Source organism: Diabrotica virgifera, chromosome 6, assembly GCF_917563875.1.
Source record: "Diabrotica virgifera virgifera chromosome 6, PGI_DIABVI_V3a".
Lineage (NCBI taxonomy): Eukaryota > Metazoa > Arthropoda > Insecta > Coleoptera > Chrysomelidae > Diabrotica > Diabrotica virgifera.
This window is the reverse complement of record NC_065448.1, coordinates 239617874-239633110: the sequence shown is the minus strand read 5'-3', so window position 1 is coordinate 239633110 and position 15237 is coordinate 239617874. Positions and strand designations below refer to the sequence as shown.

Here is a 15237-nt window from a genome sequence, read left to right as displayed (position 1 = left end):
ATGTACTAATAAGTAGCGTAAAAAAAGTATCCGTCAAAAGTCCTTTACGGGTCTAGTTGTACAGGAACAAATTACCTAATGTACCTTTAGCTCCCGAATCAATACTGAATAGGTGGAGAACTTGGTTGGAAGCTGCAATTCTTTCTGCTGAACATTTTGTGGCAATTCCGGAATTGCTTTTAGAATTTAACGCCGAAGACAGTGCTGCTATTATAAAGACACAACATATTGTTAAAACGACTTCTCCATTGGCAAACCAGCTAACTTTTATCAAGACGCATTATAGTTTTATAGTAAAAACCATAAATAATTTAGAAAATCGAAAAATGTCTTTAACAGAGTCCGTCGAAATAGTTAGAAATTTTAAAGCACACATTTCGAAAGTTCCAGGTAAAATCGGTAATTCAGTTAAAAAGAAATTAGAATTGGTTCTAGAAAAAAATAACGGCTTTAAAACTTTGGAGGACATATCGTTGATTGGGAAGAATAGTATGATATTTCAAAAACATTAAGATTACAGAAAAGACAATTAAAGATTGAGATGGGTTACGAGATCGGATTACTTAAGCAATACAATATTAAATATCCTTTTCATCGGAATAATTAAAACTTACAGTATTAACTGACAATATGGGTTTTACATCCAATCCATATACCACCCCCAACTCATATTTTTCATCCCCATTTTGAGTTATAATACTTTTCTTTATAAAAATTTTGTACTATTTCACAATTATAAGGTTATTAGGGACAATAAAACGGAACAGTTTAAATGTTTTATTAGAGTTTAAACAACAATGAATGAAAAAAATCGCAGTTATAGTACAATACCAATATAAAAAAAAACAAAAAATTTGGGCTCTCATTAAAAAAAATGAAAGTTTCTACAAGTTAGCGTAAAAATCTCTATAGTATTGTGGCATAACCGCTACATTTTTTTCTTTTCAAAAAGAGAGAGGAGGCCAGCTTTCTTTTTTTCACTTATTCCCACTTTCTTCTTGTAAGCTTGTTTAGAGTAACGTCACGTGCTAATGGAAGTCATCGTTTGCTTTGAAGAACGTTTATGGTTTTAAATTCTGTTCTTTGTACGACAATTTATATAGCAGGTGACTAGGATTTTCTTTGGTAACTTTTAAAACGCATATTCCTGAGAGAGGGACTGACCCACCTTCTTCCGTCTTAAAAGAATCCGTCATGCCCATATCACTTGATAGTTGTTTTAGATCAAAAAAATTCTCATGGCCCATTTCATGTACATTGAATGAATTTCCATGCTTCTTTGCTTGTCTAACCAATGTTACATATTTATCTGGTACGTAAACGTTCTATAACACTATATGTTCTATAAATTGAACGTTCTAATAACATAATGAACGTGGTCTCCCTCGTTCTGAGTATGACCACTAATTAAAAATTTATGGGTGATGGACCTAATATTTTCCAGAATAGAAACTGTATAGATGTATAAAGCAAATACGAAGCGGTTCTTATTTTGTCCGAAACAGTTGTCAGTATAAAATACAGCATCTATCATTTCAGTATTTGTATACAACCTCTATCATTTCAGACTGCAAATAATTCCAAACGTACGAACCCACTTCATTTGCAACTCTGTGTGCAAGACCTTCGTGCCACATAAAGCACATTGCTTCCGTACTTTTAAGCTCGTACAATGTTAAATTATACACACTTAGTTTTGATACATAATAAAAAGAAGCCGAGTCCCCTTGTGGACATGGCAATGCTGCCTGCATATCATAAACAGCGTCAATTTTATCCGGAGAATTTTTATCCATGTCCTTCTCTTTTCTTGCCAGTTCATTGTCTTCAATATGGTTATTGTACTGTTCCTGAAGTTCTTGTTTTTCTACCTCGGAGGCATTAGTAAAACCCTGGCAAAAATCACACTTATCTTTTTTTGGAATAAAAAAAGATAAATTAAACTCTCCTTTGAATATGTTGGAGTACATCAAGTAGTTTACGTTAGGTTTCTCGAGTTCTTTACAACGCTGCTCATAATCTCTGTGCAGGTCGGCAATAGTTTTTCCTCCTTCAATGTCTTCTTTCTTTGATTGAGATCGGCAGTAGTGGCTCTCCATTCGAGGAATAGATCGAATATGACTACGCACTTCTTCTTTCAACTCCTCAGGAACACTGCTATATTTTTCATGTCTACCTCGATTATCTGCCTGTATTATTCCGTTTACTTCATTATTTTGTTTGCGTAAAATGATCTTAATTACTTGAGAGTTAATGCAAAAAGTTTCCATAAAGAAGGATTTGCAAACCCGAATTTTTTCTCCTGCGTATGTGAAAAAAAATGCGTTATTAAGTATCTAGTAGGAAAAAAATATTTTAAGGAATAGAATGATAAAACGAAATAATTTCTTGGATTTGAGTTAAATTATGTTGGAGACAATGTTAACTAAAAATATCACGTTATACTTAGCGCAAAATTATATTCAAAACTATGTTAACTTAAAATGAAATAAAGATAAAATGCCCACAGGTGTACTTATTTTATTCAAGAGTATCATATTATTTGTAATCATCATACTGACCAAAATTATAATAAAAATAAATGCTTACCTGTTAAAGAAGAGCATGATATTTTGAAATATAATTCTCTTCCTCCAAAAATATTCACTAATAAGATGCAAGAAGTGTTAATATTTTGACTTATAATAGTATTGATTAAATAAAAATGACCTAAGCTTAGCACGAACTGTAGACAACTGAGTTACCCGAGTCTTCTCCACACCGGTTTTGTGGAAGTGGGAGATGCCATACTTGGTCACAGAGCTCTCTAGTGCTTGTCGTTTAAACTGCACTTACAATACTTTTCTCCATAATAGATCCATTCATTCTGAGTAGTTTGTTGATATAAACTAAAAATGAACCATTTTTGACTTATCATACTATTCTTCCCAATCAACGATATGCGAAATTTTTAGTGGAAATTTTGAAATTGATTTTGGTGTAGAATTTTGGGCTTTACCAAGTTATTTTAAATACGCCCCAATTACTTCCGTTGATGTTGAAAGGAGTTTTTCAAGTTATAAAAATATTTTATCTGATCAAAGAAAATGTCTCGTAAAAATTTGGAAAAACACATTGTAGTGAATTATAATCGAAGATATATTATGTATATAGTGATATTGTTGTTTTATTTTAAATAGGTAACTATTGCCATCAGTTCTTGTAAAAAATGTGAATAATTCGCATATATGAAAAATAACGATTTTATTTGAAAGATAATAAAAAAGATTGCCGCCCCCCATATAAAAGAACCCCCTAGAATAGAATAAAACAGAAAATTTGTGGTTTCTCGAAATGAGCATTTTTTGAATTTTTGTGCATATCTTGCGCATATTTCGTAATTTTTTACTGCATATATATGCGCATATTTCATCAAAATTGATTGCATATAAATCAGCTCCCTAGTAATAATAGCCAGGGACAAGTCACCGTTAGGCAAAAGAAGTATAGGATGCCCAACAAGGAAAAGATGGAACGAAAATTTAGGGGCAGAATAAAAGGCTCCGTTGAAGAAATCAGGCAATACTGCCAATATAAAAGAAGAGGAAGAAGAAATAAAAAGAATTAAATAAATAATTAAATAAATAATTATATATATATATATATATATATATATATATATATATATATATATATATATATATATATATATACACCGTTATTAGGCGTTAACGCTTCGGTAGGGATCTATGGAGGAGTATCACCAAGCCGCAAGCCCTTATCCCTTGCCGTACCGCTCCTTCATAGGCCGATCAGACACCAGAATTAAATCAATAACTACATAAAATTAAATAGAAACTAAACAAAGAACAGAAACTGAAACAAAAGCCTTAGAAACTGTCATCTGTAGATAATTTTTATCAAGGAAACCTTTTATAGTTTGGGGTTATATTTGTCCTGATAAACTGTTACAAAGTATTAAGTATCCATTTTAATCAGTTTTGTTGTTACCACGGTGAAGTGATATTAAAATTGTTTTTTTTTATAATTAAAGATTCAAATAATTTTGCATATTAATTGAAAAACAAAGTGATATCTAAATTGATTTCTTTTCGTTATTTGATTAAAAGACGAAAGACAAATAATGTATGGGTATAACAGTACAAAAACAATAATTGAACATGGTTAATTAAATAATTCGAAAATAAACAACTAAGAAACTAAGATTAAACCAGTACAAGCTCGAAAAACTGTAGAATATCTTAACCGAGATATCTGAAACAAGAACAGACTGAAGAAGGGAAAATGTATCTATGCAATATCAATGAAATTCTGGAAAAAATGTTGCTATTATCCGGCCGTGAATCGTGACAATTAACAGGTAGAAATATAAAAATGATAGAAACTACGGAAAAAGAGCTCCCAGCTCGCAGGCAGCTCCCAATACGTCGGTCTAAAAATGAACATGAAGAAAACAAAAATAATGACAAACACAGATGACCCCAGACGCATAACTATAAATGGCAGTGAGATAGAAAAAGTCCAGGAATATATCTACCTAGGCCAAATCCTGAAACTTGACAAAGAAAACCAAAGTGCGGAAATTAATAGGAGAGCAAGACTAGCATGGGCAGGATTTGGAAAACTTGGTTGGATACTTAAGAACCGCAAAATACCTCAATATTTGAGGACCAAAGTGTTCAACCAGTGCGTCCTTCCTATCATGACATATGGGTGTCAAACCTGGACCCTAACCAAGGCAAATATGAATAAACTAGCTACAACAGAAAGAGCTATGGAAAGAGCAATGTTAGGTATACGACTGTCAGATAAAAAGAGGAGCGACTGGGTAAGATCAAAAACAAAAGTCGAGGACATAACAACAAAAGTTGCCAAACTTAAATGGAGCTTTGCAGGTCACACTGTTAGACAAAAAGACCAACGTTGGAATGCCACGATACAACATTGGAGACCTTACCAAAGTAAACGACCGAGAGGAAGACCACAGATGAGATGGGTTGATGATATTAAAAGAGTAGCCGGAACGAATTGGAAATATGTTGCTCAGGATAGAGACCGATGGAAGGAGTTGGGAGAGGCCTATGTCCAAACGTGGACGATAGAAGGCTAAGAAGAAAGAAGAAGAAGAAGAAGACGGAAAAAGATGTAATCAGGAAAACATTGAGTATTTCGGGTAGAGAGTGAATCAGAAATGAAGAAATCAAGTAGCGCATAGACATTTTACTTACGTACGTCATCCTCTTACGTAAGCCATCCTCATTATACCTTACGACAGCGGTGCTCAAACGGTCGATCGCCAAATAGACCAGGAAGGATCTGTTTTTAGGTGGATGTGAGAGATGGCATTCGGATTTTTGCGGATAAAATAAGGTGATAACTTCGTTAATAATAATTGACTTATTATGCTCCTTCTCAAATATGCCCGGAGCATTAATAAAAAAAAATAAATAAAATATTTAATAATTTCAAAAAATTTCTTTTTTTTTCTACTTTCTTTGTTTGAAAAAATGTTCTAACAAGTTTTTTCGTAGGATGCATAGTTTTCGAGATAAACGCGGTGGAACATTCAAAAAATCGAAAAATTGCAATTTTTGAACGAGAATAACTTTTGATTAAAAAATAAAATAGCAATTCTGCTGACAGCATCTGAAAGTTTAAGTCAAAATATACCGGTTCTAATTATTTGCATTGCCAATAATTTATTTTTTTATTATTAAACAAAGCTATTTTTTTATAAGCCAAAAATTTGTTTGTAATTTTAAAACATTGCTGAGTCCCCTTAAATAATCCGATTTTAATTCTGTAAAGTGTATTAGATAGGTAAAGCACCTCTTTATATGTAAAAAAATTGGCCAACTTCTAAATGGTCTACTTTTTGTTCAGAAAGATTTTAAAATATTTGAACTTTTTTAAAAACATTTATATTGCAAATTTATTGTGCAAAATCTATTAGGTCGATTTTAATGAAAGGTAAACCATTTAAGTAAGTTATAAGAATCTTCTAAGCGAATTACTAAGGTTCTAAGTGCCACCAAAGTGGTTAAGAAACATTGAATAACAACAGGCGTATTTTGCCCTCTTATTTTGTATTTATTGCTATATTGCAGAAAAGTTAATACTTTAAGACATTTTTGACTAGTCGTATATCATACAAAATTCAATTATCTTTATTTTATTTTTCTACGACTTTGTTCCAAAACGAAACGTTTTAAAGTTATAAGCAAAGAAAGCAGAAAAAAATCGATGTTTTTCGAAATTTTTAATTCTTTGAATTTTTTTATTAATGTTCCGGGTATATTTGAGAAGGAGCATAAGTCAATTATTATTACTGAATGTGTCACCTAACTTTATCTGCAAAAATCCGAATACCACCTCTCACATCCAAAAATACACGTTTTTTACAGATTAGTCCTGGTCTAAAAGTTTTTGAAGTCGATCGCGATTAACGGAAAAATACACATGGAAAAGGTGGAGACTGCGCTAACTTGTGGATGATATGAAGTGCCATGCACTTCATCCAAGTAAAATTAAGATAAAAACATCTTTAATTACAACTCTCTGTAGTTACAACGTTTTATCAAACAGAAATGTAAAATAAAGTTTTTTATTTTCAAATTTTTTGTACTAGCAGTATGTAGTGTAACCGTGTGCTCACTACGGAGACCAAAGGATGGTATCCTAGTCTAGAGCATAGTATCCTACTCTTCATATTCGTGAATTCTGGCATTCAAAATAATGCATTTATTTTACATAGCGATCGATAATATAATTTCGATCGCCAAGTAAAATAAATACATTCTTTTAAATGCGAGAATTCACGAATATGAAGAGTACGATACCATGCTTTAGGCTAGGATACCATCCTTTGGTCTCCGTAGTGAGAAAACCCTAAGTCTGAGCACCACTGACTTACGGTGTCGAGGCGCATGGCAATAAAATATACAATAATTAACAGTACCAAAATTGTACTGATGTCCCAGAAATTATGAAATCAGAGGTGGAACATGCTATAAAAAATGCTGAAACTAGCAAAGCTTGTGGTACAGATAATAGACCAACTGAGTTGCTGAAGCTAATAGATAAAGATAACATAAAAGTAGTAGTAAAACTTTTTAATGCAATATATAACACCACAGACTAGCTTTCCCTCTTTGTCGCAATTTCTAAAAAACACAGTGCTAGAAAACGTTTAGAATATCGCTTAATTAGCCTAACGAGCCACATCCTTAAGATTTTAAATCAGGGAACACTTTTTGCGGTAAATATCCCATTGAAAAAATGTGATCAAAGAAAATATGTATTTGCATGCTTCGTTGACTTTAAAAAGGCATTTGCCATAGGGATGGCAAAAAAAAATTATACATCGATATATTGTATACATGATAAATCGAATGAAAATATTGATACATGCTATAAATCAATTTATTCTTGTATAATTAAATACTATAAAAAATAACAAATAAAAGGATGACGTTTTCTCCAAAAATTAAAAGAAAAGATACACTTACGAATAAAATCGAGTACGAATTAATATTGTTTTCACAAATTTTGAAAAAATGTAAAAACGTTGAATTATCCACGTCCGTCTGTCCGTCTGTCTGTCTGTCCGTGAATTCAACTCCTCCGTCATTATACCAGGTAGAATGACACATGAGGTTTCGAATGAAAGCTTATAATCCAAGGATGGTACTAAAGGTGAGAAATTTGACCTAGGCTGTCTGTCCGTTTGTCCATCCGACCGCGAATATAACTCAATATTATTGTTTGTTTGTTACGAATAATTATAATTTTAATAAAAATGATTATTTTTCCAAGAATAAAGTATATTATTCAATTGATTATTTATATTAAGCCGTACTAGTTCGCTGAATTACTTTCTTCTTCTTGGGTTTTTCCCATTAAAAGTTTGCCGTTTTCGTCTTCCATAGTACACTATTCTCCCAGTCGTCATCTCTGAGGTCTCTATCTATCACAGCCTTTCCTATGTGGGTTTTCCATCTCACAGAGCACTTCTTTGTCTCCGTTTTCCTCCCCGCGGACCCCAGTCCAGTAATCTTCTCGGCCACCTGTGCTCCGGCATTCTTTGTACATGCCCGTACCATTTCATCGCTCTACTTTTACTAAGACAACTTTTTTGTAATTGAGCATTCTACTTCTATTCTGTTTCATATATCCTCTGTTCTTATTTTATACTACCTGGTGATTTTCTCATGCTCTCGCTATCGCTCATTCTGCAAACTTTCACAAGCGTGCCTTAAACGTGTACTTTTAAGACTTATATCATAAATAACTATTAATAATACTCATCTTACTCCTGAGGAAGACAAATCCAAAGACACAAAAATTATAATAAATATATTTACTAAAACCATTACTAATATATTCTTGTCACACCTTTTCTTGCACTGATATATTTATACATAACTTGAAAGATTCAGCAACTAAACGCCATACTGTCTGTGTGCGCATGCGCGCAGTATTATGAAATTTTACTCTCAATCGCGCCTAAACAAGTATAACTTCAAAAAGTTTCAAATTTTGAATTTTATTTATACCGGCTCTGTAAATGCAGTAATAACTTTATGTAATTGTTGAAACTAAAAGATAATTTATTATCACATATAATATAATAATAACAAATACAATTTTAGTATATAAATCTTCCAAATAAATAAAATTTGTTATTAATTCTTGTGTGAATTATATTGTTTTCAAGACACAGGTATATATTTTACTGAGATCATGAATAAAGTACTTTTGGTATTTGTTTTGACGATTGTCCTAAGTCAAGTACTTGCTCAAAGTTGTAAGTAGAAACTTATACTGCTTTATTTATATGTAATTAGTGTTAGAACTATCATTATCATCATCATAATAATTCTCATCGGAGAATTCATAATAGACGGAGAGCTAGAGCCGAAAAATCATCGTCATAAGTAATATGGAGTTTTTCCTGTGACCCCTTTCAGGCTGACACCTCAGTCGATAGAGGAAGTAGCAATAAGGGATGAAAGGGGAAAGTTAGTGCAGTCATTAAAGGTTTTCACCTCTTATTTTGTTAAACCTCCATCGATTTGCATGAAAATTGGTGACTAGTTAGAGCATACCTCAAGAAATAAAACTGATTTGGTGCCAACTTGCACTTTTACCCCGGTGGTGAATACCACCCCTTCCCGCGGGTGAAAAATTTTTTATTAAAATAACCCCACACATCGATAGAGGGACAACTTTTAAGTAAAATTTGTTATATTATGTTATTAAAATAAATCAATACTTTTTGAGTTATTAAAGATCAAAGATTTGTCTATTTAAGATCATATGCGTGAAGTTACGGATAATAAAAAGAACATATTAATTAATTGTACGTTAGTAAAATATTATTTTTATATTATTTCGATATTTAATTGAATTTTTTTTATCAATATACAGTGAGCACGTAAAGGTTGGAATAAATTCATTTTCTCGAGAACGGACGATTTTGGAAAAAAATCCCGAAATAGGTCGATTTTTATTTTTAAATTGCGACTTTTTGGCATATTTATCATACTAGTGATGTCACCCATCTAGGCGTGATGACGTCATCGATGATTTTTTTAAATAGGAATATGGGTCGTGTGATAGCTCATTTGAAAGGTAATTTAATTCTTTATTTAGTAATATAAATATTTACATAATTATTTATACAGGGTGTCTAAATAAATTTTTTTCATTAAGTTTATTGACATAAAAAGAAGAATGCATATAATTTATTTAGTCCAAAATACATTTTACTGCTCTCAGAAAACAGAAAAAATGTTTATTTGAAAAATAATCATTGCTTTTTGCTTAAATTAAATGTTAAGACGAAGGTGGGTGGAGGCTTTAATATTGAATTTAAGCAAAAAAACAATATTTATTTGTCAAATAAACATTATTTCTTGTTTTCTGATAGCAGTCAAACGTATTTTGAGTTAAATAAATTACACACACTCTTCTTTTTGTCAATAAATTAAATTCAAAAAAATTTTTTTGGACACCCTGTATAAATAATTATGCTAATGTTTATATTATTGAATAGAGAATTGAATTAACTTTCAAATGAGCTATAACACGACCCCTATTCTCATTTAAAAATTAAGATGGCGTCATCACGCCCAGATGGGTGACGTTACTAATATGGTACATATGCCAAAAAGTCGCAATTTAAAAATAAAAATTTACCTGTTTCGGGATTTTTTTCCAAAATCGTCCATTTTCGAGATAATGAATTTATTCCAACCTTTACGTGCTCACTGTATACTGAATATGTCCAAAACCTGGGGGTGTCCAATAACAGGTATATTTGACATATTCGAATACACTTTTGCTAAATTTATAATATCGAAATAATATAAAAATAATATTTTAGTAACATACAATTAATTAATCTGTTCTTTTTATCATCCGTAACTTCACGCATGTGTTCTTAAACAGACAAATCTTTGATCTTTAATAACCCAAAAAGTATTGATTTCTTTTAATAACATGATATAACAAATTTTACTTATAATTTGTCCCTCTATCGAATTCTGGGGTTATTTTTAATAAATGAGTTTTCACCTACGAGAAGGGGTGGTATCCACCCCCAGGGTAAAAGTGCAAGTTGCCACCAAATCATTTTTATTTCTTGGGGTATGCTCTAACTAGTCACCAATTTTCATGCAAATCGATGGAGGTTTAATAAAATAGGAGGTGAAAACCTTTAAAGACTACACTAACTTTCCCCTTTCATCCCTTATTGCTACTTCCTGTATCCACTGAGGTATCAAGCCTGAAAGGGGTCATAATTATCAATATACAATAGCCATATTTCACATGCCAAACTCCATATTACTTATGACGATGATTTTTCGGCTCTAGCTCTTAGACTATAATAAAGATCCCAGTAAAACAAGGCGCACTTTCAGATGATTGCAAAAGTTATTGATGGCATGGTTATTAATTTTAAGTACCTACTTATCACTCGTTGAGTTTAGTTCGATCATGTTTAGCAATTTTTTCCATCCTATTCCATGTCTTGCCAAAACTTTTGTTCAACACTATTATTTTCTTTTAGTTCCTGTTATATAGTCTTTTTCCATATTTATATTTCTCCTAATTTCTGAATAATTTATCTTGAATAAATCGGTTTCGCTATACCTAGTGTTATTAAGGCATCCTTTTTGTATTGGATTTCTCACTTCTTTGTCCAGGTTTCCGTGACTGTACAGTATATTTCCAACGGTGTACAAATCTGAGTATTCATCTAAATCGTATTGTAGTCTAATATATTGTGAACATTTCGTTTTTTAAATGTCCCTGATATCTTCAAAAACAAAGAAAATAGGTGGTTTTACTCTTTAACATGTGTTTTAACTGAAACAAAACTAAATTACAGTAAATTTACAGTAAAAAATAACAGTTAACAAACCTTTAAAAACAGAAAGGCACATAACGTAAACAGTTCTCATCGACACCTATAAGAGTTATTTGTCGATCAGGTAAGCGGTATGCGCAGCTCAACATAAGAGAGACGCGATTGTTTAATGGAGGCTATGTGATGTTTGAGGTGGAATTTCCTTGAGAGTAAGTATGGATTTGCTGCCTACGTGGAGGCGATAGGTACATTACACAGTTTTTTTTCTTTGAACACTCTTTTCCTTTCACACTATGTATAAGAAACAATTTCATCTTAGTGGTATGAGAAGACATGACTTCCTCACGTATCACATTTCGTCAGTTAAACCACATATTAAAGAGTAAAAGCATCTAGTTTCTTGGTTATTAGAGATATCAGAGAAATTAAAAAAATAAAATGTTCACAGAACATGAGCCTACAATATAGTATTGATGTATAACCAACTTTTTACCTTTTCCTCCCTATAGGCTGTAACAAACTTTTGTTTCGATTAAAACACATAAGTAATATGTTAAACTAAAAAACCGTCTATTTTCTTTGTTTCTAGAGATATTAGGCACATTCAAAACACAAAATGTTCAAAAAACATAAGACTATAATACGAGTCTGATGTATACTCACATAACATTATAACATTGCTTTTTCTCCACCCGGTATAAGTACAAAATAGAGGATTGAGTAAATGTTTGCGCAACTGTGTAAATAGTAAAGAAAAATCTAAAATAAAAAAAATCGCGGAATCCGTTAATCTGTTCAGGAAAAAATCAACTATGAAAATGAGCATAATTTTCTATATCCCTAACTTATGCCTCGCAGTGTATAATCTTTTTACATTATTAACCACGTCTAATTTTTAGCTGATCGCGTTGGATTTGGATTCATTAAATGCGGAGAACATTCTGTAGAAAGTTGTGCTCCCTGTTGTCCAGAAGCAGAAGCAACTTGCTCCAACAAAGTTCCTCAACCATGTACTGGTATTTGTACTCGTAATTGTTTAATCCAGTGTCGTTGTGTTGAAGGATATTTGAAAGACATAGCAACCGGAAAGTGCGTAAAAGAATGTTAATTTTTTAGTCCTAAATATCGTAATAAAACCTATCAAATAAGTATGCAATGTAAAACAAAAATGTAGCAAATAAATGTTTGTTTAAAAATTTAGTAAAACCATCAAAAAGCAATCATTTTAGTAATCAAAATTTGATTAAAATATCGAGAAAATCAACAAATAAAAAGGTCTACCAAGAAATCTTATAAATAAAAAAGGCTAAATGGAAGAATAAATCAATGAGAAATTTATGATCCGAAAATTTAAAACTTCTACAGCTGGAATTAAGTTTCTGGTGACAACCTGAATTCGTGCCTTCTAAAATTTCCAAGCAAACGAACGATGAAGAAAGCAGATAGTGGAAACCTAAGATTCCATTCCACAACCCGTCAGTTCATTTAGGCAAAATTCCATCGAATAAGAATAATAAATATTTCATAAACCAGAACAACTAAATAATACCCAACAAAAACCACAACAAGAACCACACATGCAGAGGCGGCTCTAGCGCATGTAGCGCCCGTGTGCAGTCGATGCCCTGGAGCCCTTTGATAGACGCGCAGTCAAAATGGAATAATCGAATGTGTACCTACCTAGTACCAGTACTAAGGGTTTTAGAGGGTATTAGGTACGCTTATAATGTTAACGAATATCCAGATGGAAATAGTGCAATAGTAAATGATGTCGGGAGCCAATAGGTATTCACGGCGTCAGAACAACCTAGGTACTCGTTAAAAATATTTAATTAAAAATGAAGTTTTTTATCTACAGGTAAAGTTGAAAATTGGTTGAGGAAATTTGACAGGTTTGACTACACGAGTAACTAGTACTTTTAGGAAGGAATTGGTTAGATGAATAAAAAAGAACAAATTTGTGATTATTTAAAATAGTATATTACATATCTAGCGGGAAAGTACTCTATTTCAGCCGAGCGGCAAGGTAGTTTACCGAGGTGCGAAGCACCGAGGTAAACTACAGACGCGAGGCTAGAATGAGTTCCCGCGAGGTTTGTATACTACTTTACTCACAATCGGTTAGTAGTTTATGGATTTCTAATACTCACAATCTACCAATAATAATTTCATTTCAAATATCTGCCATCTACGCCACCAGAACTGCGGGTAGCTGCAGAGAGAGCTACTGAATGAATAATTACTGAAAAAAGCAGGGAGAGGTATGAAAACACCTATGAACTATACAGTAAATGGTGCGTGGCTAAAGGTGTGCAGCATACCTCTGAGAGGGTACTTCTTGCTTATTTTAGCTCCACAGCCTCCACATTATGGTCAAGATATTCGATGTTGCGAGCAGTATTGAACTTTAGGCATAATGTTGATATTAGTAAATACGCAAAATTGCGGGCATTTTTGAAAAGGCAGAATATGGGATATCAAGCTAAAAAGTCAAGTGTTTTTTCTGAAGCAGACATCGATACATTTTTAAACAATGCCCCGATAGAATATCTTCCTCAAAAGGTAATTTTAATTTATTTAGTGCATATTAAATATATGTTATATTAATTTTTTTTAGGTTCCTTTAATTATTGGCATTTCCGAAGCCTGTAGGTGCGATGAACTTTTAAAAATGAAAATAAGTGACCTGGATATTTTAGAAAATCGAATTATAATAGTGATTCCTGTCACAAAAACCCACTCTTCCCGTACATTTGTAATTACAAAATCGGAATGGATAAAAATAATAAAGCAATTCTGTGCTGTGACCTTCGTAATAACGTTGACTCTGATAGATTTTTTTTACAAATAAGATTTGGTAAAATTACTCGACAGCCTTTTGGGCATAATGCTATAGTTTTCCCAAAAAAAATAGCAACTTATTTAAAGTTGGAAAACGTTAACAGGTTTACAGGACATTGTTTTAAACGTACTTCAGCAACATTATTAGCAAATACAGGTGGAGACATCCTACAGTTGAAAAAGTTGGGGGGTTGGAACTCCAACACCGTAGCAGAGGGATATGTGGAGAATTCATTACATGGACAAATAAAAATTGCTAATATGTTGTCTCATGTAGATAATCCAGAAACATCGGCGTCATCATCTATTCCTGAAACTCATAATTTTGAGCAACACCGTCTTACTTTAACCGTTAATAGTAATCATAATTCCAATGTAACTATTAATATTTATAATTCCAAATAGTTTTCTTTTTATTATTATTGTTGTTGTTTCTTAATTAAATAAATGTTGAGTGGATTCTATTCTTTCTAAACCATCTTTTAATCAAAAATGAGATTGACATTTGCAGGTAGAAAAGTGAGAGATGCTAGCCGGGAAAGTACTTTCCCGGCTAGCTGGGAAAGTAAAGTAAGTAATAAGTCGCTTCCTGATTACTTCAAAGGTTAGAAATCCATAAATTACTAACCGATTGTGAGTAAAAATAATAATTAATTAACGAATTATTACAGGACGCACATACTACAACCTATAATTACAAAAAATATACTTTTCGTGCTTTTGCATTAGCAAAATCTTGAATAATATCACTTACTTCAATTTTTATTTAATGTTCAATACTTACTAGTGATAAATTTGTCAATCGACTTTGCGACAATGTTGACCGTAGATAGTTTTTAATTATTTTTAATTTAGATTGTGCGCTACTGTCACTGCCAATGTGAGGTAAATTCTAAGAGCAGTGAACAAAGGGAACACTGAAAGTAATTTATTTGTATACAAGTAATTTAAAATATCCAAAGGTGTAGTAGAATCATCAATAAACATTGGTAACAAACATAAGTTCCACAACTGATTTCGGA

The 15237-nt window shown here is 32.2% G+C and overlaps 2 protein-coding genes across 2 annotated transcripts; both read left to right on the top strand.

Moving 5' to 3' along the window:
• The first annotated feature begins 8665 nt into the window (after positions 1-8665).
• Positions 8666-12570, top strand: LOC126886808 (chymotrypsin inhibitor-like). The gene is made up of 2 exons (XM_050653873.1): positions 8666-8806; positions 12274-12570. The coding sequence occupies exons 1-2, from the start codon at positions 8743-8745 to the stop codon at positions 12480-12482; spliced, it is 273 nt and encodes a 90-aa protein (XP_050509830.1). The 5' UTR covers positions 8666-8742; the 3' UTR covers positions 12483-12570.
• A 101-nt stretch (positions 12571-12671) lies between these two features.
• On the top strand, positions 12672-14679 carry LOC126886807 (uncharacterized). Its single transcript, XM_050653872.1, has 2 exons — positions 12672-13936; positions 13992-14679. The coding sequence occupies exons 1-2, from the start codon at positions 13760-13762 to the stop codon at positions 14223-14225; spliced, it is 411 nt and encodes a 136-aa protein (XP_050509829.1). The 5' UTR covers positions 12672-13759; the 3' UTR covers positions 14226-14679.
• Positions 14680-15237: the final 558 nt, after the last annotated feature.